The sequence below is a fragment of the Apteryx rowi genome, unplaced genomic scaffold, assembly GCF_003343035.1.
Source record: "Apteryx rowi isolate R43461 unplaced genomic scaffold, aptRow1 scaffold_65, whole genome shotgun sequence".
Classification (NCBI taxonomy): domain Eukaryota; kingdom Metazoa; phylum Chordata; class Aves; order Apterygiformes; family Apterygidae; genus Apteryx; species Apteryx rowi.
In genome coordinates this window covers 524289-548633 of record NW_020450927.1, presented here as the reverse complement: position 1 = coordinate 548633, position 24345 = coordinate 524289, and the positions used below count along the sequence as shown (strand labels likewise).

Sequence of the window (24345 nt, the reverse complement as noted above, 5' to 3'; positions counted from 1 at the left end):
ACATATTGCACTATACTTTCTGGTCCATGCCATGCACAAAACGCAAGCAAAGCTAATTTTTGAATATGTACAGTATTTGCACGTTGTCTGTTTCTCATCTGGTGTGAATATTGATACGAACAAATCGGGCGAAGAAAAAGCAACTGAGTGTACAGCTGAATAAAAAGTTCGCTCTAAACTAGATGCCGTGGAAAGCTGATGGTTTTAAATGTAGTATGGGTTAGTTGACTCAGATAATTAGCCTTTGCTGTGGTGTGAAATGTTACCATTATATATGTGCTCCATTTTCTGAATGTTACGCAGTTATGCTTGGCCTAAGAAAAGTCTAATTTTTGTATTATATTGATGTCCTCTGGCTTTTCCACTAGGTATGAATGGTTAAAAGTATGAGTTCACAGGATCAGATTTTTAGATTACACACTACTGGCTCTGTTTATCTGCTGCCTGCTTTGATTTAATGAAATGCCTTTCTATTAATGTATTGTAAATGTGGAGTTTTGTCTGGAATATTATGTAGTCTGGCTTACTGATGATAAAATTGCAGATACTTCTTGTGTCCAAGTTGCATGTGCCAGGGTTTGCAGTGTTCTGCTTCTTTATTGCCATGTTTTTCAGTTGTGAGCAAGCTCTGGTTTCACAGAGCCAAGTTATAATACTGAATGCTCCTTTCTCTCCCAGCCCTCTCCAGTGTATTTTCCTAACAGTAAAGTTCTCTAAACTGTCAATTTCTGTTACAAAAATTGTACTGGTACCTTTTCTGCAATTAGCAGCTCTAAACCTAGTAGCCCAGAAGTAAGAAAGAAAAATGATCCAACATCCTTCCCTAGAGAGATTTAGATACAGTGCTTTGGTTAGAAGCCTAGCAATATCTGCTGGGAATTTTTATAAAGATACTGTTTTTGGACACTGAGACCGGAATCTTTCTTATTCCCATTAAGTTCTGGTTGACTCTTAGGGAAAGGACAGGAATATGGCCAAGATGGGAATAGTGTTCATTATTCTGCCCTTTACTGCTTTACCGATTTTTGGGTGTAGGTGTGTTTTCTAAGCAGCTTATTGCTGTTCCTCCAAGCAGTGATTTTGTGAAGCTGATAGGATTCTTGTCAGGTTCTACAAGTTTTTGGTCATTGCTGGTTAAATGGATTGCTTGTTGTTAGTTTTGTGTTACTGCTACTTGGGGAAAACTGAGCAGTGGTTGGGTTGAATTTGTGCTATGATGCAGCATTAGCATGTTAAGCACAATCTTCATTGTCTTCAGACCTAGAAGCTTTTCTTTTGTACTTTTACATGAGTAGGAAATGTATCTCTTACTTGAGGCAAGTTAACAAACAAGCTCCTCAAGAACTCTTTAACTTTTGAAACCTGGAATAACTTTTAAGCTCAAGAGTTTTGGTAAGTGTCAAAATCTGCTGTCTCTAACCTATGCTGGCTTTGGCCTACTAAAAAATCTTTAGTATTGCTTTATGTCCGTTTATTTCATGCCCTAGGGTCATTCATTCTCAATTTTTGTTTTTGAAAATATAGAGTCCCAGATATTTTAGTGACTTTCAGCTGATGCGCTTTAGCTGAGGTCTGGTAGGTGACGGTTGTGGGTTATACTGTGGCGGGTGCATTCAGAGACCAGGGAGTCTTTTCCTGACCTAATCCTCTTACTTTTGTCCGGTTCAATCTAGACCATCAACTTCTTGTTTTTCTTTCTCTTGCATGATATAACACCGAGAATGTGATATAACAGAAGTTTGGGGGGTTTTCTAGGGTATGTGGAGTTACCTTTTCTCTCAGCTTGAAGACCCTCTTTTCTATTCCTTAATGACACTGCTGCAGTAAGAAGTGATCTTGCAGTTTCTTTAGTTAAAGCAGTATGTGAAGGAAGCCTATGAATAGGCCTCACTTGTTGCCTGACTTTTGTAGCCTCTATCTGTCTTACGTTGACAGAAGGTGTGGTTTTGTGTACCAGAAGACTTGAATTATTTGGACTCGGATTCCAATAACTTGTACTTCATTAAACTCATTTTCTTGTCAACATTAAATATACATTCTGGAGACTGTCTCAGATTGTAACTTTGATTTCCCCCTTGGAAAGAGTGCTACAGAAGAATTGATACAAGCTTTAAAATCAGCTGACTTTGAGTTGTATGTTAACTGAAATATTTAATCTGCAAAGTGCCTTTTAGATCTGGTAAACCAGTAAGAATGAAATCCAAACCTATTTGGAGATAACATTTTAACATAGAAATGAGGTTATTAAAATTACAGAGACTTTTAAATTTCCCACTGAATTAAAATAGTACACTTAAATTGTTAACATGCTTAACACCCTACTAATGAATTGTAATTGTAAAATTTTACTAACGTGGTTCACAAATATTACAATGCTATCGTAGTCCTATGCTGAGATGAAAAAAAAAAATCTCTTTAGCCTTTGATTTTAAAGTTCAAGAAGATAGAGTACTTTGGAATTTGCAGTTTCATCTGGTCTCCAGTGACTTACCCTTATTCATCTGCTTCCTCTAAATTATAGGCTTGCTTCATGAATTCTCTGCTTTTTCTCATGTTTGTATTTTTTCCCCAGCATGCACATCTTCAAAATGTGAAATTACTAGGTGTTCTCATTCTTTGCCCCCATCTTCCTTCATAAGCTCTTTAGCAAAAAACAACTATGGCTATCATATTCAATACATGCGCTGCTTCAAGAAACAAGTGTTTTCTTTTGTGCTTGTACATCGCATGATGAAATATTAAATTGGGTAATAGTACAGCACTTGTTTACAGGATTATAGACTGCTGGGTTTGTGTACTAAATAGAGAACAAGAAGGGAAGAATACGGAAGAGAACAAATAGTTCTGTTTAGGGTTTTTCTGAACAGTCTCGTGCTATTTTTGCTATCAGTAAATGGTGCAAACAGGAGATACAAGTAAGCATCTTTGTGATTAAATATCCAAGCAGTAATTACAATAACAAACTGCCATCCTAGTAGGAGTTCCTGGGGAAGGATTCTGATTTAAAAATTAGTTGCTTAGTAACTTTGATTCAGTTATCGAAATCCTGAGCTCCTTCCCTGCCATTATTCTAACCCCCTCACCTTATGCCCCAGCCTGGTAACAGTATAACAAATGCAGTTTTTAGTCCACAAGTTGCTGTGGTGTTTTGTTGTTTTTGTTCCAGTTTTTTAAATATTCCATGTTACTGTAGCTGAATTTCCTAATTGCAGCTACTGTTAAAAGCTTTATGAAAAGAATACAGAGGAAACTCTTTGTAATTTTCTGATTATTTGCTTCCTGTTTTTTAAAAGGAAAACACTCAAGCATATGCCAGTTAGCTACAGGCACTGCACAGAAATGATTTTCGATTTGTATTCTGGTTAGGGAGATGACGTCCGTACATCACCAGACAACCTGCAGCAAAACGAGACTAGACACTATAAGTCTGTGTGTTCTGCTGTTAATTGCCACTGTACCTGTCGCTAGTAATGGAGTACTTTTTCATTGCTTTCCAGCCGTGCATCTTATTCATGCTGTTCCCGGCAGGATCTGCTGTACGTGTTTCATTATTTCGTGTGGCCACATTCTAATTTAAAGTTCATTGTCCCTGACCATGCTTGAAACAGCACTGCTGTTACTTCCTCTGCAATAGCTAGCAGCAAATAATGATTTTTATCTCTTAAATTTTCTTTGTTGCTTTTTCTCCTACCTATGACAGGACCCTAATCGATCTAATTTTAAAAATTAACCCCTAATATTCTAAAATTGTCTCTCATTGTCTTCAGTTTACACTTGCTTCTACCTACAGTGGAGCTTTAAAACATTTAGAGAAATACTTAAGCACTGATACCACTCTTCCGTCCTTCTAGACTTGCAGGTACCCTGACTAGCATTTCAGCCGCATCACTTGTCTTACTGGAATGTCAAGTCCACTCATCAGTTCTGGCAACCATTACACAAACATCAGTTGGTACAATTCTGTCTTACAAAACCAAGACCTATAACAATATTTTGGCAGCTTTTTAAAGAGACCTTCAGCTTTTCCAAGAAATACTTAAGTCTAAGGCCACCTTGTAAGTAAAACTGACGAAGATGGAACTGGATAGTTTTTTTTGTCCAAGCCAAAGGACATAGCAGAAGTGAGTTAAAGAATAAAGGTTTTTAGGCACAAATGATGATATTTGCAATGTGTGTTTTCAGTAGTTAGTAAAATGGTGGTGTTGTGTATTAACCTTTACTTGTCCTAAAAGTATTAGGTTTCTTAGTGATAAGGGTGTTATAGTCTGGCTCCAGTGTTTTACTGGGATCACAGAATGGCTGAGGTTGGAAGGGACCTCTGGAGATCATCTAGTCCAACCCCCCTGCTCAAGCAGGGTCACCTAGAGCACGTCGCACAGGATCGCGTCCAGGCGGGTTTTGAATATCTCCAAGGAAGGAGACTCCACCACCTCTCTGGGCAACCTGTTCCAGTGCTCAGTCACCCTCACAGTGAAGAAGTTTTTCCTCAGGTTCAGATGGGACTTGCTGTGTTTCAGATTGTGCCCGTTGCCTTGCGTCCTGTCGCTGGGCATCACTGAAAAGAGTCTGGCCCCATCCTCTTGACACCCTCCCTTTAGATACTTGTACACATTGATAAGATCCCCTCTGTCTTCTCTTCTCCAGGCTGAAGAGTCCCAGCTCTCTCAGCCTTTCCTCATAAGAGAGATGCTCCACTCCCCTAATCATCGTCGTAGCCCTGCACTGGACTCTCTCCAGTAGCTCCGTGTCTCTCTTGTACTGGGGAGCCCAGAACTGGACACAGTATTCCAGATGTGGCCTCACCAGGGCTAAATGTTCTGCCATATGTGCAAAAATATCAAACCACCTGTTTTTTTGTTTGTATCAGTAAGTCCTTTTGCAGTTTTGGAAGCTAGATCTCTTGAGTTTGCACATGTATGTTATGTTTTAAAAATACTGATTTAAAGTATGTTATATCATTGTAAATGATAGCTATATAACTATACATGGCTTAGCATTTTCTAGCCCCGTATTTAAATAAGGCAAAGTAGCAGCTTGTATGAAAACCAAACATAAGGAAAACCGGAAGAATGTAATAGAAATATTCTTGAAATATAGTTCTGGCTGGCAGCATCTCTTGAATTTAATTCTGAACTTCATTATTTGTATCCAGGTTTTGCACGTATTCAGAGATGTCTGGAACAGTAGCATTCATCATAGCCTAGTTTCTCTAGCTTGTTTTTTTCACATGGCTGTCTCAAATGCCATGACATTATTTTTTTCCAGTTCCCTAACAAAAAAAAAGTTTAAGATGGTATATTATTTTCAAAATATGTCTTGCCCTGCATATTTCATATAAAGAATATGGTATTGCATTTTAATTGGAAATTATTAGATTGCACTAACATATCAATTGTGTGACAGTAAGCAAAAACTCCTTGTACTTGGAGAGGACCAACATTCTGCTCTGAAGTCCCTGTATTTAAAAAAAAAAAAGGGGGGGGGGACCCAAACAGCACTTCCTCTTCCCTTTCCCTCCCAAACAACCAACCTTGTCTTTCATATCTGTAGAATGAATTTCAAAAGCAAGTATGCTGTTGCATGTAAAGGAAAAAAACAAGTAGGCTGAAAATGATAAAGGGTGATTGTACAGTGATTTAAGCAGACTATTTCTTTTGATTTTGCAGTAGTATTATTGATTCCACGGAGTACAGCCAGCCTCCAGGCTTCAGTGGCAGTTCTCAGGTAAGGTAATACATGTGTCTGTGCACAGAGGGGTAGGCGAGAGGGAATGCAAAGCCTGGGGAGAGGGTGGGCACAGCGCAGTCCAACTCCAGGATACCAGTCAACTTGACACTTGTTAACTATTCATCTGAGCAAACTGGAGTCAAGACTACCACTGTAGGAATGACTGTGCATGCTTATGAATGTTCATATTGTTGCAATCAAAGAAAACCAGTGTAATATGTTTAGACATGTGACTTAATTCCCAAAGCTGACTCTTTCAGGGGAGAGGGCTTTTTTTTTTTTTAAGAGGCCACTCTAAAGAAGGAAGGGGTAAGTCTTGATGTTTCATTTCTTCTCCCAAATGAGCAGCATTTGGAGAAAGAAAGTACATCTCTGACACTTTGCATTGCCTTAGATAGCTTTGGATTAGTTCAACATTTAAGAACACAAAACATTTGTTCTGCACACATACAGTTGTCTTGCAGTGTGTCGGTGTGAGAGCCTTACAGACAGTATTAAGAATTCATATAGCTTAGGGTAGTAAGTTCAGTATACAGTGAAGCTGTTTGGCAGGCAGCCTTCAAACTTGGTTTGATCTGCAGGGCCTCCTGAATGACAAACAGCGCTGCTGTAGGACTGCAGCTGAGGGTGGTTCAGCTGGGTTACAAAGATGGCAGTGGTATCCAGCTCACAGCTTCACAAGGGTTTAACAGTTTTGAGATAGACGACATGTTGGTTGCACRCTAACTAGAGTCTTTGTTCTCTGGTAGTGCACCATCCTCTGCACAACAAAGCATTAAACAATTGGTAAATTAACATGTGGAAGTGCTGTTGGATCTTGCTTGATAGAGTAACCAATTTAAAGAAAACATACAAATTTTGGACTAACATTTGTGCATGCAGGTGTTTTGGTTTTTGCAGCTGTCTTGCAATGAATTGGTAATTAGGAACTTCCCTCTGGTAGTTTATGAAAAATGTTTGTCATTACCGCTACTGTGGTCTGTGGACTTTAGCTTGAACAAAGAGTTATAGCTTTACCTGGTTTTAAAAGGTGTGTAAAGCTTGGGTGGAGATTATATGTTCAGAACTCTGATATGGTATGGTGTGTGTTTAGTCTCTGTTGACATTACTTGTCTTCATACTTTAATTTTGCCTTTGAAAGGAAAAGAAATAGCATAACTGTAATAGTAAGCACACAAAACAACCTCGACTTTTTAGTCACTTTGTATGACAGCCTTATTTGTGTGAGAATAATCTTTTTTTGTCCTTGAGAGTGCAAGATCTACACTCTAGTACAAATTTGCTAATTAAACTAATGTATTTTTGAATGGGGAGTTAAGGGAACTCTGGAAGTTCAAAACATTTAGTTCAAAGATGGTCTCACTTCAACAAGACTTTGCAGTGAAAATAGTGCTAAGAAGATAAACTAGATTGCATTTTTTTTTTTTTTTTTGTCAGTCATGGTAAATCTTACATTGGGCACTGCTGGCAATAAGAAGCTATACTAGAATGAACAGCATAGCTTTCTTTCACAGTATAATTAGCTGTGCATTGCTTACAAACGTAGGAACATGTTCTTAGGGAAGGATTTGTGTATCACAATCCTACAGGACAATTTTTCTCTCAAAATTTGAGATTCAGAAGTAAATAGTGGAACAGTCACATAGGCCTTTAGGAATTTTGCAAGTAGTATTTAGTTGTAATACCTTCTTCTGGTAGAAGTAAGGAGCTTGTATATAGCTATGAAGTTTTTTCCAGTTCTTTTTGAGAGTACTCTTTAGGGCAGCTAGTAAAATAACTCGTGTTAACACAGTAATCCTAGCTAATGTCCTCAACTAGAACAGCCGGAGTAGGCTTCTCAGGTCTTATAATATAGTGAACATTGAATAAAAAGCACTTGGGTGTTTCTTCTGTCCTTTACCTTACTTCTCACTCCTGTTTCCCAGTAATGCTTAACAAGCAGCCAGGGAGCAGCTGCCTTTACTTACAAGCTCAATACATGTTTTGTACAAGTGTGAGCTGTTTAAAATACTTAACTGCCCAGCATCTGATCAAGGTTTGGTAATACAGACTGTGTCTCAGCATAGCTGGGCTGCTGTGTGCCAGTTTGAGACCTGCTGCGGTGGAATTTTCCCCTAAAGTTAAAGTAGGTGTACTGCTTAGCGGGTAAACTACTTAAAATGATTGATTCCTTCTCAGTGTGGGCTGGAACCAGCTAGCAGATCAGATTCAGACTTGGGTTATATTGCCCATTGTATTGGAGGCAGTTTGTCTTCAGACTGAAGTGATTGCTCCCCGATACTTTCAGTCATCTTGAGCCCTAATAACTTACAGTATGTTGTGAGAGGGTGCAGCACTTGCAGGCTGATGTGCAAAACTAATACAAAGATGCTGTAAAACGGTTCCATTAAATAGTCCTTAAAGCTGTAAAGTTTTAGAAATTCGCAGTTAAAAAGCATTGAGGTAGAAATACCTTCCAGTGTTCTAGATGTGTTTTGAGATTGGGGTTGCTTTCAAGATGGAACAAGTTATCTAGAGCTTAAGTGCAATCAGCATGAAACAGAAATCCTGAAAGTGAGTCACGATGTCGGTACATAGCCAGGGGCCTTCCGCAGTAAGTAGTGTTTGGAGGTTTTGTTGCTTGCAGTTTGCTTTTTCCTCCCTAACATGTTAGATTACTATTCATACTGTTATAAGCCGAATTTCAGTGGGGTATGAGCCTCTAAACTTAGTTTAATCCTGTTCTTGTTGGCTTTCTTGATGGTTGTAATGTAAGGGCAGCCCGTTCTCCTGCGTGGATTGAGAGGAAATCGTACGTCATTCGTGGTGCATGCTGAGCATGTGCTGTTAGTGCTATTGAATGGCACTCTGGACCTTGTCCCCTCAGGTTGTTCTTGTTGCATGCTTTATATGTGTAGTTGTATGTTTTGTATGTGATCAGGGACATTACTAATTGTTCTTTAGGTGAAGCCTTGTTAGTTCTTGAATTCCGTGAAGTTTCCCCGTTAGCTCTGAAGATGCAATATGTGAGAATTAAATATAAGCTAAAACAAGGTGTTCTTCATGCTGCTTGTTGTGGAGGAACTTGTTTCTTTTCCTGACTAGTGATACAAACAAGAAGTATCTTATTTTCTGTTTTACTTCAGGAGGAGAGCTTGCTTATAGTTTCAGTGCTTTGCTGCCTCTGCTCCTCGCTTTTACTGCTTGTGTGGGCTGGGAAGTACTACTTATGATGCATTTCAGAGATTTCAGTGCAATCAACCTTTCAACTTGATGGTGTCTTAGTCTACTCCTGCTTCTATCCTTACTTGCTTAGCTCCCCAAAGGTTGCTAGCTGTCTGTTCTGTGCGTGAGGCCAAAACCTGCAAATCTGCAGAGATTCAGAAAACAAGCTGTTTAAAAGCAGCTTTTCTTTATAGAGAAAGGGTACAACATGAAACCCTAAGAATAACTGTATATAGTAGGAAGATCTTCTTTATCATTGTTTTAGACTTCTAATATATAAATAATGTATAAATTGTTTATAATTTGGTAAAATCTATTGAAATAGAACACAGGCCTGGCCTTAACTTTCTGAAGAGGTGTGTTCTCTGTTCTCCATTCAGACCAAAAAACAACCATGGTATAATAGCACGCTAGCCTCAAGACGGAAGAGGCTCACAGCTCATTTTGAGGACCTAGAGCAGTGCTATTTCTCCACAAGGATGACACGTGTCTCAGGTGAGTTCCTCTTGCATGGTGATCACTTTAAGTGCTCTAAAAGATAACTTCAGAACAGGCTCACTTTTGAGAGAGCAGCTTTCACTTTTTTCCTGTGCAAGTGGTTCCTATAGGAATGTTGCTATACATATTTATGCATGTTACTCAAACCATCCTTTTTTTCCTTGACTGGTCTTTGAGGTTTCTAAATGTAGAAAATTTAATCCTGTCATTTAGGAGGGGCACATGTTGCATTGTAATCCTGTACTGTGAAGGGCATAACCATAACAATTTCACTGATGCTTGTTCTAAAGTAAATGCTTGAAACCGGTGGTTGGGTAATCTTTCTACTAGGTGTGGTATAAATGCAGTAGTTAAAACACTACACCTCTGTAGCATTTTGATAGCAAACAAACTGACATTCTCTAGTGTTTAATGTGCAATAGGTATTAACCTTTTATGAACTTCCAGAACTTGGAGGTTATCCTGTATGTTGTCTAGATTGTGGGTCTTTGTTAACAAATGGCTTAGAAGCTGGGTAGGCAGCAGCGATCTCAAGCTCTTGTCCCGTGGGGCACACCTTAGATTTAAGACTTGTTTTGTGGAATTAGAAGCTGCTTTCACAGTTTCCTAGATTGCCTCATTCATAATTGAGTAACAGCAGCTAGAGTAATTGTTGCATAGTAAATGGATGGTTCCTAATTATATGACAAGTTTCTTTAAGAAATGAGCAGGTCAAATGAATGCCTCTTGAGGGAGAGGGAAGTTGCCCTGTTAGTGCCCTGGGGAAAAAAACGTGCTCTGGGAGAAGGTTTTAGGCAATGGGCTGTGGCAGGCAAGAGATTTGCAGCACAGAACTGTGAGCTACAGCTCATGCACATGGTGACAGACTGCGGTGAGGAGCAGGGAGCAGCCAGCTAGCACTCAGGGGATGGGAGAAACTTCCTAGGGACAAGAGGGAACCACACAGAGGTTGCTGAGATAGTGTCTTATAGCCAAGCCTGGAAGTCAAGGACCAGCCTCTCAGGACACAGATTAGTGGGAGAGCTACCTCTCCTAAAAGGCTCTTTTTTTCCTCTCCTCCCCCCCCTTTTATTTTTCTCCACATGAATTTAGTTTGCATTTTACCTGTTTTAAAAAGTCAGGTTTGATAATTTTGGAATCCAAGTAAAACTTGGCTTTTTTGAGCTTAAAGGCTGCAAAGTGTTTTTGGGGGAGCACACTGAGGTAAAGGTGTAGGTATATCTACCTCAACACAGCAGCTGAATCCAGGTCTCATCAAGCACAGCAAAATTATTTTAACAAAGATGCAGCATATTGAAAGGTGCCTTAATAGCTGGAAAATCGGAGAAGCCAGTTGTATATGACCTGCCAGTTTTCTGTAAGGTGCAAACAAGTGCTTTGCAGACTACAGTTCTTCACTGATCATACTGTGACTTTTTCACACAGTGCTATCTTTGTGATACCTAAATGTGTTTATGCTAAAGTAATACTTTTATTAACCAAGAATATCAAATTGGACTCTTCCCTGCATTCCCTTATGGAAGACCTCTTTCTTCATAATTGGAACTACAAATATGAACCTGATGAAACTAAACTTTTTATTTGTGTATAGATCAGCTGCACTAAAGGTGGAGGATCTGCAAGTGCAATTTTTTTCCTAAATAAGGAGCAACCTGTTATATTTAATTAGGTTTTCCTCTCTTTAAGAGTCATTCCTGCTTTTTGACATATTTTAAATAGTATTTAATGTGAGTATAAAGCTTTTTTGCAAGAGATGCCTGTGACTGTCCTAATAGGAAGTGGAGAAGTAATATAACTGTAACTATGAAATGACCTTGCACTTTGACAGGGAAAAATGTCTTGAGAAATAGCATTCCATTTTTCCAGGCATGGATATAGAATAAATTATAGAAGGACTGTATGCTTGATCTCTAAACGAGGAAAATGGAAGAATAGCAGCTATTTGCTCTTATTCAAGTGTCAGAGGCAGAAGCAGTCTTTGAAAAATACTGACTGTCATTGACCTACTGTCTCCTTCTCAGGCTGGTTCCTGCAGTGGTCAGGTGCTGACGATTTTAATGTAGAACAGTATTTTGTTCATTTCATGCCTTTTAATCCATCTGATAAGAGCGATATATATGCTAGTACCTTTAAACATCCTAATTACTAGGCTTCACCTTTCCTTTATAAAATCAAACATTAAATAGTATACAAGGGGCACTTCAAAATGCCATAGAACTGTAGATCAAGCTCATTAGTTCTGAGGGAGAGGAATTACTGAGGTACAGAAAGTGTTTATTCTTCCTGTGTTTTCCCACAAGCAATCACCACTATATTTCCTGTTCCACCTTAACCTTCCCCTTTTGCTCTCTTTTCACCCTAATATTTCCAGATCTTTCTAATAAGTTGAGCTTTGTCTTTTCCTTATGCTACTGGTAAGTAACTTAACTAGCACATGGAGTTTGTAATCTGAACTGTGTGAATGAGTAGTGAGCATTACTCCGCTGCTGCAGTCTCCCTTGGCGAAAATACTGTGGTTTAAGAGCAGGCAAGGTGCACGACAGTGCGACTCGGCACCCGGGACTACCTGTAGACTGAGCTGCAGTGCGTTAGATCTGTGAGAGTTATTGGAGTGAATAGTTAGCTCTTTTGCATTGTGTTGGTGCAAAAAGGCAAAGCAAATGTGTGTGTTAGGCAAGGAAAGGGCGAATTCCCGCAAATCCTGCGGTTGTTACAATGGCTGAGGACTCTGCCTAATGCTTGACTGTTGATATGTGACATATTGGGAAGGCTGGTTTGTTCATGTGGCGCTGCTGTAAGGTGGTTCCCCCCCCCCCCTTATTTAGGAAATGTTAAAGTTAAAATGACTTAAAATTCTGTTCATACACAGGAAATGTGTGAGGAATGGGGAATGATTTTAAGTCTCTATGCTGCGATTTAATTTTAACTTTTGTAGTAAATGGTTCTGTTTTTCACAGAATATTTATCATCATTTTTCAAGCTGACTCAGTTTCACCTTGTCTGCAGAAGGTCATAATTTTCACAAAACTTATAGCACAGGGAGTCTTCTAGTTTCATGCTTGTATCCCTTCTCCAGCCCTGAAACAACTCTCCCTTAGCTCTGTTGCTTTTGGAGTAAGAGAAATATTTCCTCTAGAAGTATTTTGAATGTAATTGACACCAAATGGAGGCATATTGTAACCCAAATACAGGGACAGGAATATATTTTCACCTCCATAGATTATTAGACATTCTTAAAATGCATTTTGATATGCTTAAAGGTTTTCTGTTAATAATCTTTCTGGCCCATGAGCTCTGCATTTGCATAAAATGAGTGAGCTTCTCTACCTGGAAAGCTATACTTTGATTTCTAGGCAGGTCCTTAACACAGTAGCTTGAATCAGCCTTGTATTGGAAAGACTTAATTTATTCTCTGAAACATTCCCTGCCTTCAGTGAATGCTAAAAGTGAAAGAAATAATAAAGTTTTTGACCAAGAATCCTCCCCAAATGCCAAGCAGAGGTAGTGTCATGTGAACACTCTCATCTTGATGATTCTTGTTTTTGTTGTTGAGTTTATCTTCTTTTTCTGTCCTCCTCAATTCTGCTGCCTCTCCCTAGATGACAGCAGAACCACAAGCCAACTGGATGAATTTCAGGAGTGTCTATCCAAGTTCACGCGCTACAACTCTGTCCGACCCCTGGCAACACTGTCTTACGCTAGTGACCTCTACAATGGTTCCAGCATAGTATCCAGGTAAGAAATATTATAAATTTGACAGTGCATCTCATGAGGAGCTATAAGCTGCTGAGGCCGAGTTAATAACTTGTGTTAAACAAGGTGTGGTCTGTACTTACGTAACACTTCACAGTGGTTTCCCCAAAATAATTTTGCAAATATGTGATTATCACTGATCAGTGAAAACACTTAGCTACCACAGTAGGAAATTTTCTTCCAGATGGTGTCGGTCAGGACTGAATCCAGAACCTTTGTGATGCGGGTGAATATCAAGTAACCTTTATATGATAAAGGTGAAACCTCTAATAGGCTCTGTTGTCTTTGTGTTAGTACAGTTGTGTTTTAAGTGATGTAGGTCTAGTGTTTTAAAAAACATCCATTTCGCCTAATATTGATAGTTTTGCCTACACGTACATGGTGCTGGTTTAAATGTTGTTGGTGGATCCAGTCATCATGGTGAGAGTAAACAGCGGAACTGTTTGTAATTGCAATTGCTTGAACTTTGCTAAGCGTTGGAAGCTTTATTTACAATGCTAAATGCTGCTGAGAGGGTGGTTGTGGTAAAACCAGCTGAATAGTTCTGTTGTTGCCAAAGAAACTCTGCACCCCCTGCCATGGGGCATGGTCATGTCCTTTGCACCACTGCTGAAGCTCATGGGAGCCTGCAGTGCACCAGTTTAGACATTTAAGCTGGTAAAATGCTATTGACTGTCTTTAACAGAATTGATTTCTTCTAGTTTAGTTCCATGAGCCTGCTCCCTGAGGGATCAGGCCCAAGAGAGCACATGGGATAGGGAGAGGCTGGGACTAGCCAGCAGCCCTAACCTTAAACTGGTTTCAACGGCTGTGGAAGCATACCCTGGAGGGTTTAATTAGTCTGTGGTAGCCTGTTCAGAACTGTTGGTGGTGGTGGTGGAAAAAATGATGCAATGTGCTAATTAAAATCTTTTCCACATGGTACATATGCAGGAACCAGTAGCTTTTTATGGACACACCTCACTAATTTATGTGTTAATGCTCACAATAACCTTGAGAGAGAAAAGTAGTATTATCTCAATTGTGTATATATAGGGACCATGAGATCCAAAGTAGTGATACCTGATGTCTTGAAAGAAGTGCATATGTGACGAAGTAATGATTTGAACTTGGGTTTTCTGTTGCCATCTGAATGGCCCCTTCTTAGGGCGTTAGACCAAGACTCAGAACAGTTTGGATTTTGTTGACAGTCCCCAAGAAACTTGCACTGTGTGAAGAAATTGAGGCATATGTAGCATGAATTTTTTTTTTATTTTTTTTTTAGCAGCATTGATTCCTTAACTGCTGCAATATGTAGCTGGAATGTATAATGTCTGAATTAGTCACAGAGGTCAGAACACAATAATCACTAATCTGACGTGTGTTTAACCTGCACTGATTGGGTTCACACTGGCTGCAATGAAATGCAGATGGGAATCTCACTGCAACGTAGACAAACTTCCTTAGCTACCAAGTTCAGCGTGGATTGGATTTTGCTCTTTTGCCCTTTCTCTTCTCCTTGACATTCTGCAAGAGCAGCATTTTTGTGGTATTTGGTTAGAAAATGCTGGAAAGGCAGTAAATCTCACTCCCATTTCAAAGGCATTAGAATAAGATTCTTGGGTGAAATATGCGTTTTAAAAGTACGTGTTTTATTGTTGCTGAAATGAAGATATTTGGAGGCCATCCTCCAAGCCAGTGCTAGTAACAGTAGTTATTTAATGTTAAATGCATTTAACCAAAAAATATCTTGGCTTACAACTTAATGTTCTCCCCTGTCTCTACTTTTTATTTATCTTCAAGATTTTAGTATGTGAGCTGAGTAAGACTGTTCACATTTGAGCATGTCCTTCAGTGCTTTGGTAAAGCAGGGCTGCTAAATGTGCTGCCGTTGTAGCTCCCATTAGCTTTTGGCTATCCATACAGTTCCTTTAAAGTTTGAATCTGTTAATCAAGAGTTTTCATATAATATATGTTGGCCAACACACCTCTGGTGTTCACAATTCTTCTTCAGCCAAATTAGTAGGCTCAAGTTCAGAGAGAGACTCTATGAATCTAATAAATGGGAGGTGTGTGTCTCAGTGCTGGCAGTTCAGGGTAATAAAAGAACAACTTCTAGGTGCCCACAGATGGACCAAGTTAATTATCAGGGGCTTTAAAAAGCTTTCTTGGTGAGAGAAATGCAGTGAGGAGTCTTACTGTCTTTTCTGGTCCACTGCACTGAGTCCTGAACCTGTTCATGGGGTGTGCTGCAGAGAACAACGCTGGAAATAATGACAAAAAGCCAGTCTTACTGGTTAGCASTTGCTGTTGAGACCAATGCATTTAAATACAAGGCAAATGTAAAGTTAGTAAGTAATGAATCCTCATCAATTTAAAAAATAAGCCTGTATTTTAAAGGTATATTTTGAGCATATTTAAGAATAAAAGTGGAACTGACACAAAGTTGAACTTCCTTGTACTAACTTGGTTTGTGGTTTTAAAAAAAAAAAAAAGAAAAGAAAAGAAACTGATGTTACAAACTGATGGAACGTAACCTGTACATGAAGTTCACACACTGAATGTCAAACTCCAGTGGCTTAAACAGAGGCTTTTAAGGTATATTAGGCTTATGTGTTAGAAGAAAGATGATGGAAATGTGTTCAGTATCTGCAAAATCTTGATAGTTATTTAGAAGTAGGAAAAAACCCTGGATTTATAATAACAGGATGGAAAGAGTAATTAAGGATGGTGTATATAAACAAGCACAAAAAACCTGAAACTGAACAGCAGTAGTATTCTCCTGAGCTCCTTGCCGCAAGCATATTTATGAATGACCAGACTTTACAGGGATGAGTAAAAGGTCATAGGTAACACAACACACATACATACATATGGTGATATTTGTTAAAATTCTGGTGAAGTACTAGGAAAGCTACTGTTTTCTTTCGGAATGAAAATACAAATCAATGTTCGACTCTACAATGCCAGGTTTCCCAAGCCTGGAAATCGGCTTTGCCCAAAAAGGCCAGCTTTGAGCCCTGCTTTTCCGTGCTTGCTGGCTCCACGGCGGCTGTGCTCTGTGGGCAGCATCCACATGGTGGCAGCCGTCGTTTGCGGTGCCAGCAGTGCAGGGCCGCATCCAGGAGGTACGAGGGGGTGGGAGACTGCTGATGCATGGCCGATACCTAGGCTACATCTTCCTTAACTGAAGTGGCGTGCTGCATGCGTATTTTTAAATTAAGATCACAAGTCCAATGAAGGAGAACTTCCTTACTTTGCTTAGAAACAGTGCTCACAAGTGAAAATTGCAACCCTCACTCCCTTTTCTTTTTTTTTTTTCCAAAAATAATTATGAGATTAACAGAGAAGGATGTTCAATGAAAACGTATCCAGGGCTTTGAAGTGGTCACTCAGCGTTGCTTTAATGTTAGGGAGACTTTCAGCATGTTTGCAATATGAATATGGACATGTACTTCAATATGCTGAATGTTTTTTGTGTACTCAGAACTCTCGTGTATAAAGTTATTTACTCAGTTTTCACAAGTATATTTAAATTTGTTAGAACTGGGCTAAGGAATAATTTTTCCATGTATTATGCCACTAGACAGAACAGTCATCAGAGCTTAACTTTTCTTCCCTCTACCTCCTGTGGCAGTAAATAGTAGAAGGCTTTCTTTTAAAGATGAGACTGTAAACTGCAGCGTTAGCATTACAATGATTTATGTAGAAAATTGCTTTAGCGCTGTCAGAGGCCTTCAGAGAATAATGTGGCAGTCTTTCATATTAAAAAAAAAAATCCAAGAAACAGACTACAAGAAGAGCTCTGTCTGAAACCTGGTTATCAGAAAGCTGGTTCTCCCTATTGGGTAGTTCAAGTCTGGTAGAAACATGGGTACTTGTGTCCCAGAAAGCCCTGGGTCTGTGGGCAAATGGTCACTTTTTTTTGTAGTCTGCTTGGATTTCAAATTCTTCTGGGCTAGCTTTCCACTTYTCTGAAAGGTCTCAAAATGACCTCCAAAGGAGTTTGCACAACTAAGGCTATATTTGCCTAGAAGCTTAGTAATTTACTCAAAGGAAGACATCTGAGTTGTCCTTGTTCTGCTGAAACTTCACTGAACTCCTCTACTGGAGCTTGAGATCAAGCTATGGTTCTTGCTTTTGGCGTCTGCTGTTTTTGTATTGCTTTTTGTTCCATTACCTGTAAGTAATGGACAGGACATGAAGAGGCTTTCCTTAGYATTCAAAACATACAGTTAGGTCACCATTTCAAGATCATATTTTTGTGTTGAGCCTTTCAGTAACATGAACTGAAATCCTTTCTTTGAATCCTTTCAAAGGTGAGTTTAAAAGAAAAAAATCCACTAAGTGTGTTCCATCTATTCATTGAACCCATTCTGGTTTTTCTGTTCCCCTTTTTACTTTGGACTAAAAGTGCTTTTACATGTAAATTGTGAGATCCATACTTAATAAGGTACTTTTCAGTTCTGTGTCTACCATCACTAGCTCTTTTTTTTTTTTTTTTTTTAATGCGCTGGACTGGTTAGGATTAGCTGAGCCATTTTATTAAGTTTGTGACCTAGCAGTGCTTCTATTTTTGTGGTGAAGATAAATGAAAAATGTGTAAATGGGTTTATCCTTCGCAAGATTATGTTTTAGAGTACAGTGGATGCTGCTTTTTGAGAAGATGAGAAATGAGAGCTGAATTATTATTATTATTATTATTATTATTATTTTTACATTCTATGTTAAATCAATGAGGTGGGTTTTTTTAATGAACTTCTATTGGTAGTTTAAAATGGTGGAACAATCTGTCTTATTCTGACTATTTCTACAACTGGAAGGAAAAAGAAATGCTTGGATAAAGAGGCTTGGACTTCAGGATTACAAAGGAAACTTGCAAAGTGTAATACCCTACACCTGTTTAAAGTCTGCACTTCTATAGTTTTGTTACCTTTACTTTTTTTTCCTTTTCTTGAATGCTGAGCTGATAGATTTTTCTAATGCATAATTGTGGTCTGGATCCCTTGAGTGGAGGTTAAATATGATTTGTAACCAGAAGAAGGGTTATATGGATGTCAGAACTCAGTATTTAGGGCAGTCTCAACTCAGTAATGTAACCCTCAAAGTCCTGCGGACAGACTTTCAATACAGAAGAGGTTGTGAGACGCGAAAAGAACACRTCGGCTACTAACTATCTCCAGTCTTGACTGGAAAGATAAGTCTTATGATGACTTCGACACTGCGCAGTGAGTGCACTTACAAAGTGAGTCAGAAAGTTGTTCTTGAATCTGCATGAGCTTTCACTTTTAAGGATAAAACTTACGTAATTTGAAAGTGGTAGGTTAATGAAAGATGCATAGCCACCACTGGGACCTTATTTTTCCTAGCAGTTTCAGACTGTCTGCTAGTAGGAAGATCCTTTTCCCATAAAGCTCTTAGTACTTCAAAGCTGTCTCCATCTGCAGATAATTAGATGGGTTTTTTTAATTTAAAACAAATTTTGTGCTTGCTTTTTTTTAATAAACAATCTATAAGGTATTGTAGCATACTTAACCAATTTGGGAATCAGTTTTTAAACCAAGTCTATTAAACAATGATTGCTTTTCTTGATAAATCTTCTTTTATAACTTGAAGTTATTTCAGCTGATTTATACAAGTATTCATAGAAAATGTTCTCCTGTAGTGTTGACTAGTTACAGCACTGAGCAGTCAAGTATTGGGGCAGGTTGCTCAGAGAGGTTTTGCAGAAACCTCCATCCTTGGAGCAATTTGTCTTTAGATGCAGTTTAAAAGATTTTTAAATCATTCTCACTTTTTTTTTAACCTCTTACCTTTTCCAAGTCTTCCTGTACTTTTGATGAAGGCACATGATCAGATTATTAAAACTTGAAGCTGTTCCCAACATTTTGCCAAGTGTCTTCCTCTGGCCTTAGATGTTGAGGAGAAGCAATTTGCTCGGGTGGTTTTGCCACATATCATGCAAAGTGAAATTCGCTTTCTAAGTACTTTGGGATCTTTCGGTTCAGAATGCAGGTTAACTTCATAGTATTGTATTTATTAGAATGAGACCAGGCTCTTTTGAAGAATAGTTTCATAAGAGTGCAGAAACTTAAAACAGGTGCTACAGTGTCAAGAATGTCCCCTCTGAGATTAATTTTTAGGGTGGAGGGTTGGTAGCACGTAGAAGTTGCACTGCATCGTTGCAGCTACCTCTTCTTGATCGTGGGAACAAAAATCTTTTCTGCGAGGCTGCTCCTCTTCCGTTCTCACGTTCCCCTCCTAGGCAGCCATCGTCGGGCGCCGGTGCTGTGTGTTGACTTCCCCTTTGACTGGCAAACCATGACGGCTGCAGTTCCGCAGCAGCTTCTGTGCAGAAGTCCTACGAGGAAAGCACTGACAAAAGGCAGGGAGAGATTGCCTGTAACTTCCCTCCTGCCCCCCTCCCCAAAACTCCCCAATTTTACAGCTTTCTTTTGAYGTTGAGCACTGGCACAGTGAATTTTGTGTTTAACTGCTTGAAGAAACAAAGCCCATCATTAACAGAGCACAACATTTCTGTCGTTTTACTACATTGCTCTCTTTAATTCTCTAGCAGTATTTGTAGGAAATGCCTCACTTTGCTAATAGGAGATAATCGGCAAAGAATTAATGTGTTTAGATTTTTGTATTTGTTTTTGTTTCTCCCTTGCTCACTAGGGGAGTTATTTTGTTCAACTGTGGGTCATTTTAAAAAATGATTTTTTTGAAGTGGTGTGTTAAGGCATATGAAGATGTATGGTATGGACGGAAACAATTCTGAGAAAAACCTTAAAAGTAGCTCGCCCTGGAAAAGAGGCTTGAGCTAATGATTATTAATATTGTCTGTATTAATAAATACAGGCTCTGAGACAAGGATGCTTTGGATTTGTATGTTGCTTAGGTGTCTTGTAGAATAACTTAAGGAGAGACACTTAAGTGATATTCTTCAATGGCTATAATATGCATGTGTATCCATTTATAAAATTGAAGGTGGAATTTGGATCAGTTTTCTCAATCTGAAACTGTGAAATAAATGGTATCCATCAGTACCTTTTAATTTTTCTAAAGAATAGTTAAATGTGAATAGCGTACAGAACACTGACCAAAAAGATTCAAAATGTCATCAAAATAATCTCCTGAAACTGATTTGGCAGTCAGACTAAAAATGTTTCGAATGGCATTTAACCTCGTTCAGTCGTTGCCAAGCAGCAGGACTATCAGAATTAATTGTTTCGAGCCATTCTTTGGCTCTTCTAGACTGCTCGTCTGTGGTATATAGGCTTGATATTTATGAGAGCCAGTGCTCTGATTCACAGTGCCTGCTGGATTTAGCTGAGGCATCTAAAGAGGTTACTGTCTCCAGCTGTCCCCCCGGAGGCTCTGCTACAGGGTGTCTGGCAGACCAGCTGATGGCGGTGTCAGATGAATTCAGAAGCCTGGCTTAATAAGCTGAAGAAATAAAATCTTTGGTGTAGCAGTAAATGTGGTGGCTTGGAAACAAGTTTCCAAGCTTTAAAATATATTTAGAAGGCGCTTCAATGTCTATCCCAAGAGATTGAGTTCCATCCTACCTGATAGCATTATTTTGATAAGATAATACTGCTGTGCAGACAGCCTTGCAGCTGTCCTGATTTAGGCTTTAGTGTGGAACACGTCTCCCTCCCTGAAACCTGTTCCATAGGCAGTTTGGGAAGAGGCTGTGAGCTTCCCTTCCACGAAATGTTTCCCAAGCTTGAATGCAGAAAGAGGGGGAAGGTGGATAGGGCTGGAGATTTAAAACTTCCTCCACTGTAGTATTTTGCAGCTTTGAGGCAATGCTCACGCTATTGTCGGAGCTGCTCGTAACCCATTGTGTCTCAGCCCAGCTGGGAGAAATGGTAGATACTGTTTTTCAAATATGCACGGAGTGTGCAAAATATTACAGCAGGCAGGCTGACAATTTGGCTAGAATTTTAAATAGCGTCATAAGAAATATTCTGCATTTAACTGCTGGCATTTTTAGTTAACATTTCTCTGCTTTAGCTTATTTAATGTGGTGTGTGTGGAAAAACTGAATCTAATCCTCATTAACTTGCATGGTAGTTTTTTGCTTGACTTTGGCTCATTGTACTTTTGTGTATCTGGCATATAAACCCTGGGATTGTCGTCATCTTCTCTTCAGCATACAGAAGAGCATTGCCTAGCAGTAAAGTGGCTTTTTATCAATACGCTTTATGTTCAGTTGCTTGCAAAATTCAGTAGTTCCCCATAGGCTTCCCCATGATTAGTGTTAATTAAGCAAGGTTCCACTGAATACATATATGCATAAAACTTGCATAGTAGAACAGAATGGCTATAGAATAACTATACAGTCTGATAGACAATTTCATAAGTCCATTACGGCTTTCTGAGAGATCTCAGTTCTTATTTAGAGGCAATCAGATTCAGGGTCAGTTCCCCCTGTTTCCCCACAAAATAGAGGGGATCCTGGTTCTCAAAGTTTAGCTATTGCAGGCAGGACAGTTACATAGCATAGTACATTCTCTCATTGTATTAAAGAAAGGAATAATATTATTGTATTTGGTGATGACAAAGCATGAAAGTAGCTCTGTTGGTTTTGATTTTAGAACTCTAAGATTGAACTAAATCTATAAAACTCCTCTATTCCAATTTAATATTCTTCTTTAAACAAGCTCTTTATGGATTGGGAATATTAGTCTCTATTAGAACTGATGGCATTTCATTATGCATAAAAGGATGGTTTTATTAGCATGAGGTGGGCCTAGAACTAGATCTAATTATATTAATTTGTCAACTTCCTACTTTCTATACATTTCCTCAATCAGAACAAAATAAAACTCTAAGCTATTGTGGTTGTGAGAAAGATGTTAAAAGTGAGGCTGGTGCAACAGTGTCCCCCCAAGTGAACGGGCAGCCCAGAACGGAGGAATGCCCTTGTTGGTGCACTGCAGAATTCAATGACCAGTGATAATGTCCTTCCCTGCTTTTCACAACTGTTCCTATCAGCTGGGAAGCAAAAAGGTAATCAACACATGAAGAATTGACTTTTTAGTTTCTGATTTTGATGCCACAAGTAAAGGTTGCTTAGGAGGAGCCTCTTCCTATGTGATGCTTAAAGCTTGAAAGAGGTGCAGTGTCGGGGAGGGTATCTGAGCTGCTCTCAAACAGTAGCTGCAGAACCTAGCGCTGGAATATCCCTAACAGCTCCAAGAAACAGCATCAAACTGAAATGGTTTGGGATCCTATGTGCTCTTGATGTAAAGATGTGCCATAACAAAAAATGTAGAAGTCTGGACTGTTGGTCAATAATGTCCCTGTTTATACTCCTACCCTGGTAAGGAGAGTACCATTGCAACAGGGATACTAGTTTTCACTGGTGGTACCTTAGGGTGCCATGTGGAGTATCCTGGGATCTAGTGCCTTCCTCTCTACTGGAGATGGATGGGAAGAGACTGTTTCTTGGCTCCAGCATGTCAGCAAGTCCAGCAAAGGTAAAACTGAAGCCTTGCTAGATCCTCCTTCATCTACTGCCTTGGTTCAGAGCCAGATCTGCCTTGTGCACTCTTGTGGCAAACTGACTGTGATTTCTGGAGTCAAACAGCAGAAAACAACAACAAAAAAGCCTCTCCTGTATCAGCCCAGGAAGCTGTACAGTTCAGATTTGATCCCCTGTGTTGAATGAGGCTTCATTAGGTTGTGCTCCTGCTGGCTTGGAATTACCAAGCCCTTTTACCCCCTCTTTCTTGATACCATTCTGTTGTTAATGGACAGAATCGTGCTCTGGGCATAGGGAAACTTCTAACAGTATTTCTTCATGGAAAATGATATGCTTAATTTTGGAGGGGAAAACTCAACTCACTTTATAAAGCAAATCGTCTTTGCTAGAAGGGAGCTTGGTTAAAATCAAGATCTGTGACCAATGGTTATAACTGAAGTTTAGCTTTCTTTTCTCCTGAAAAGCAGGATGCTGAGGTAGGGCATACATAGTATCAGAAGGGATCCCAGGCCTAAAGATTTCTGCTAATACCCTAGGATTTTCCCATGGGCAAAATAGAAATAACTTCATTATATGCACTTAGTCATTGATTTGGGTGATGGAGCTCTTGGCAGTGGGAAGTAATTGAGAGAAGTGCCAATACCTTCAGAGAATAGGAAGGATTTCTCCAGTTTGAGTCATTTATTTGTTTACACATCTGTTTTCGAGYAGTAGGAAGTGAAACACAATGGCGGAGGCCACTGTGGACTGAAGTACTTCTGTTCAATTAACTYGGCTGTATATTCTCCTTCCCTTCTCCTATGTTTCCTTTCCATTGGATCAAGCCCACAGCTAATAGGACTGAGATTACCCTGGTGACTTTAACTTGTGACTCAAACTTTCCACAGGCCTCATATCTGGGGTCCTTTTCTTGTGAGAATTCAGAGACAAATCAAGGCACTAAACTTTGAAAGCCCAAACCTGTTAAATTTGGTGATTCTAGCCCCAGGCTGCTTTGGTCCAGAGAAAAAAACATTTCCATCTCAATCTGTGGCATAGGACATGTCTTCTTTCACAAAATCAGTGATGGACAGTTTTGAAAGATCACCTCCATTTTATACTAAATAGCTTTTAGACCTGTTTTAGCATCTTTTCTTTTTGTGTACTGGTTGTCTGCTTGGGCTTGTTAGTTTGGAGGTGGAGAATTCCTGTAGCTTCATCTATTTTTTTGTTACTTTTCATACACTAATAAAGATCGTCTAGGGCAGCACACAGAAGCTACTGGCCAAATGTGGCATCAGGTGAAGAAAATGCATCCAGTTTGCCTTTTGAAGCAAATGAATGTACAAACACCAGGTTTAACCTTTGCGAAGTGATTGGTTTAATAGCTTTTTAGAATGCTCTGTGCTCCACCAAGTAATCTCCTGGGATGAGACTCATCCACTGAAACAAATTTTTCATCAGGCCTCTGTTAGACTTGAATCTGATCCATTAAGAGGCCATAATTATAGTAGCCAGGACATCTTTAGCTTGATCAGAGGAAAAATCTGGCAACTTTTTGCAAATCTGGGGATCATATCTAACCCAATTTGTATCTTGGGGATGAAAGTGTGTGTTATGATGATAGAATGCGTTAAGTGGAGTTTCCTTTGTAGTTAATCCCTGTATCCATATAGGTCTAGAGAATTGAAGGGTTTTTCCTGCAAGAT

At 39.3% G+C, this 24345-nt stretch overlaps 1 protein-coding gene across 4 annotated transcripts in view; it reads left to right on the top strand.

Annotated features, from left to right (window-relative positions):
• The window catches only part of COP1 (COP1, E3 ubiquitin ligase), a 130432-nt gene that overhangs the window by 22634 nt on the left and 83453 nt on the right, over positions 1–24345 (top strand). For all 4 annotated transcript variants that reach the window (XM_026084630.1, XM_026084627.1, XM_026084628.1 and 1 more), the window contains exons 8-10: positions 5667–5724; positions 9312–9426; positions 13029–13164. In XM_026084630.1, coding sequence (XP_025940415.1) covers positions 5667–5724; positions 9312–9426; positions 13029–13164 — 309 coding nt within the window. The remainder of the gene's footprint in view (positions 1–5666; positions 5725–9311; positions 9427–13028; positions 13165–24345) is intronic.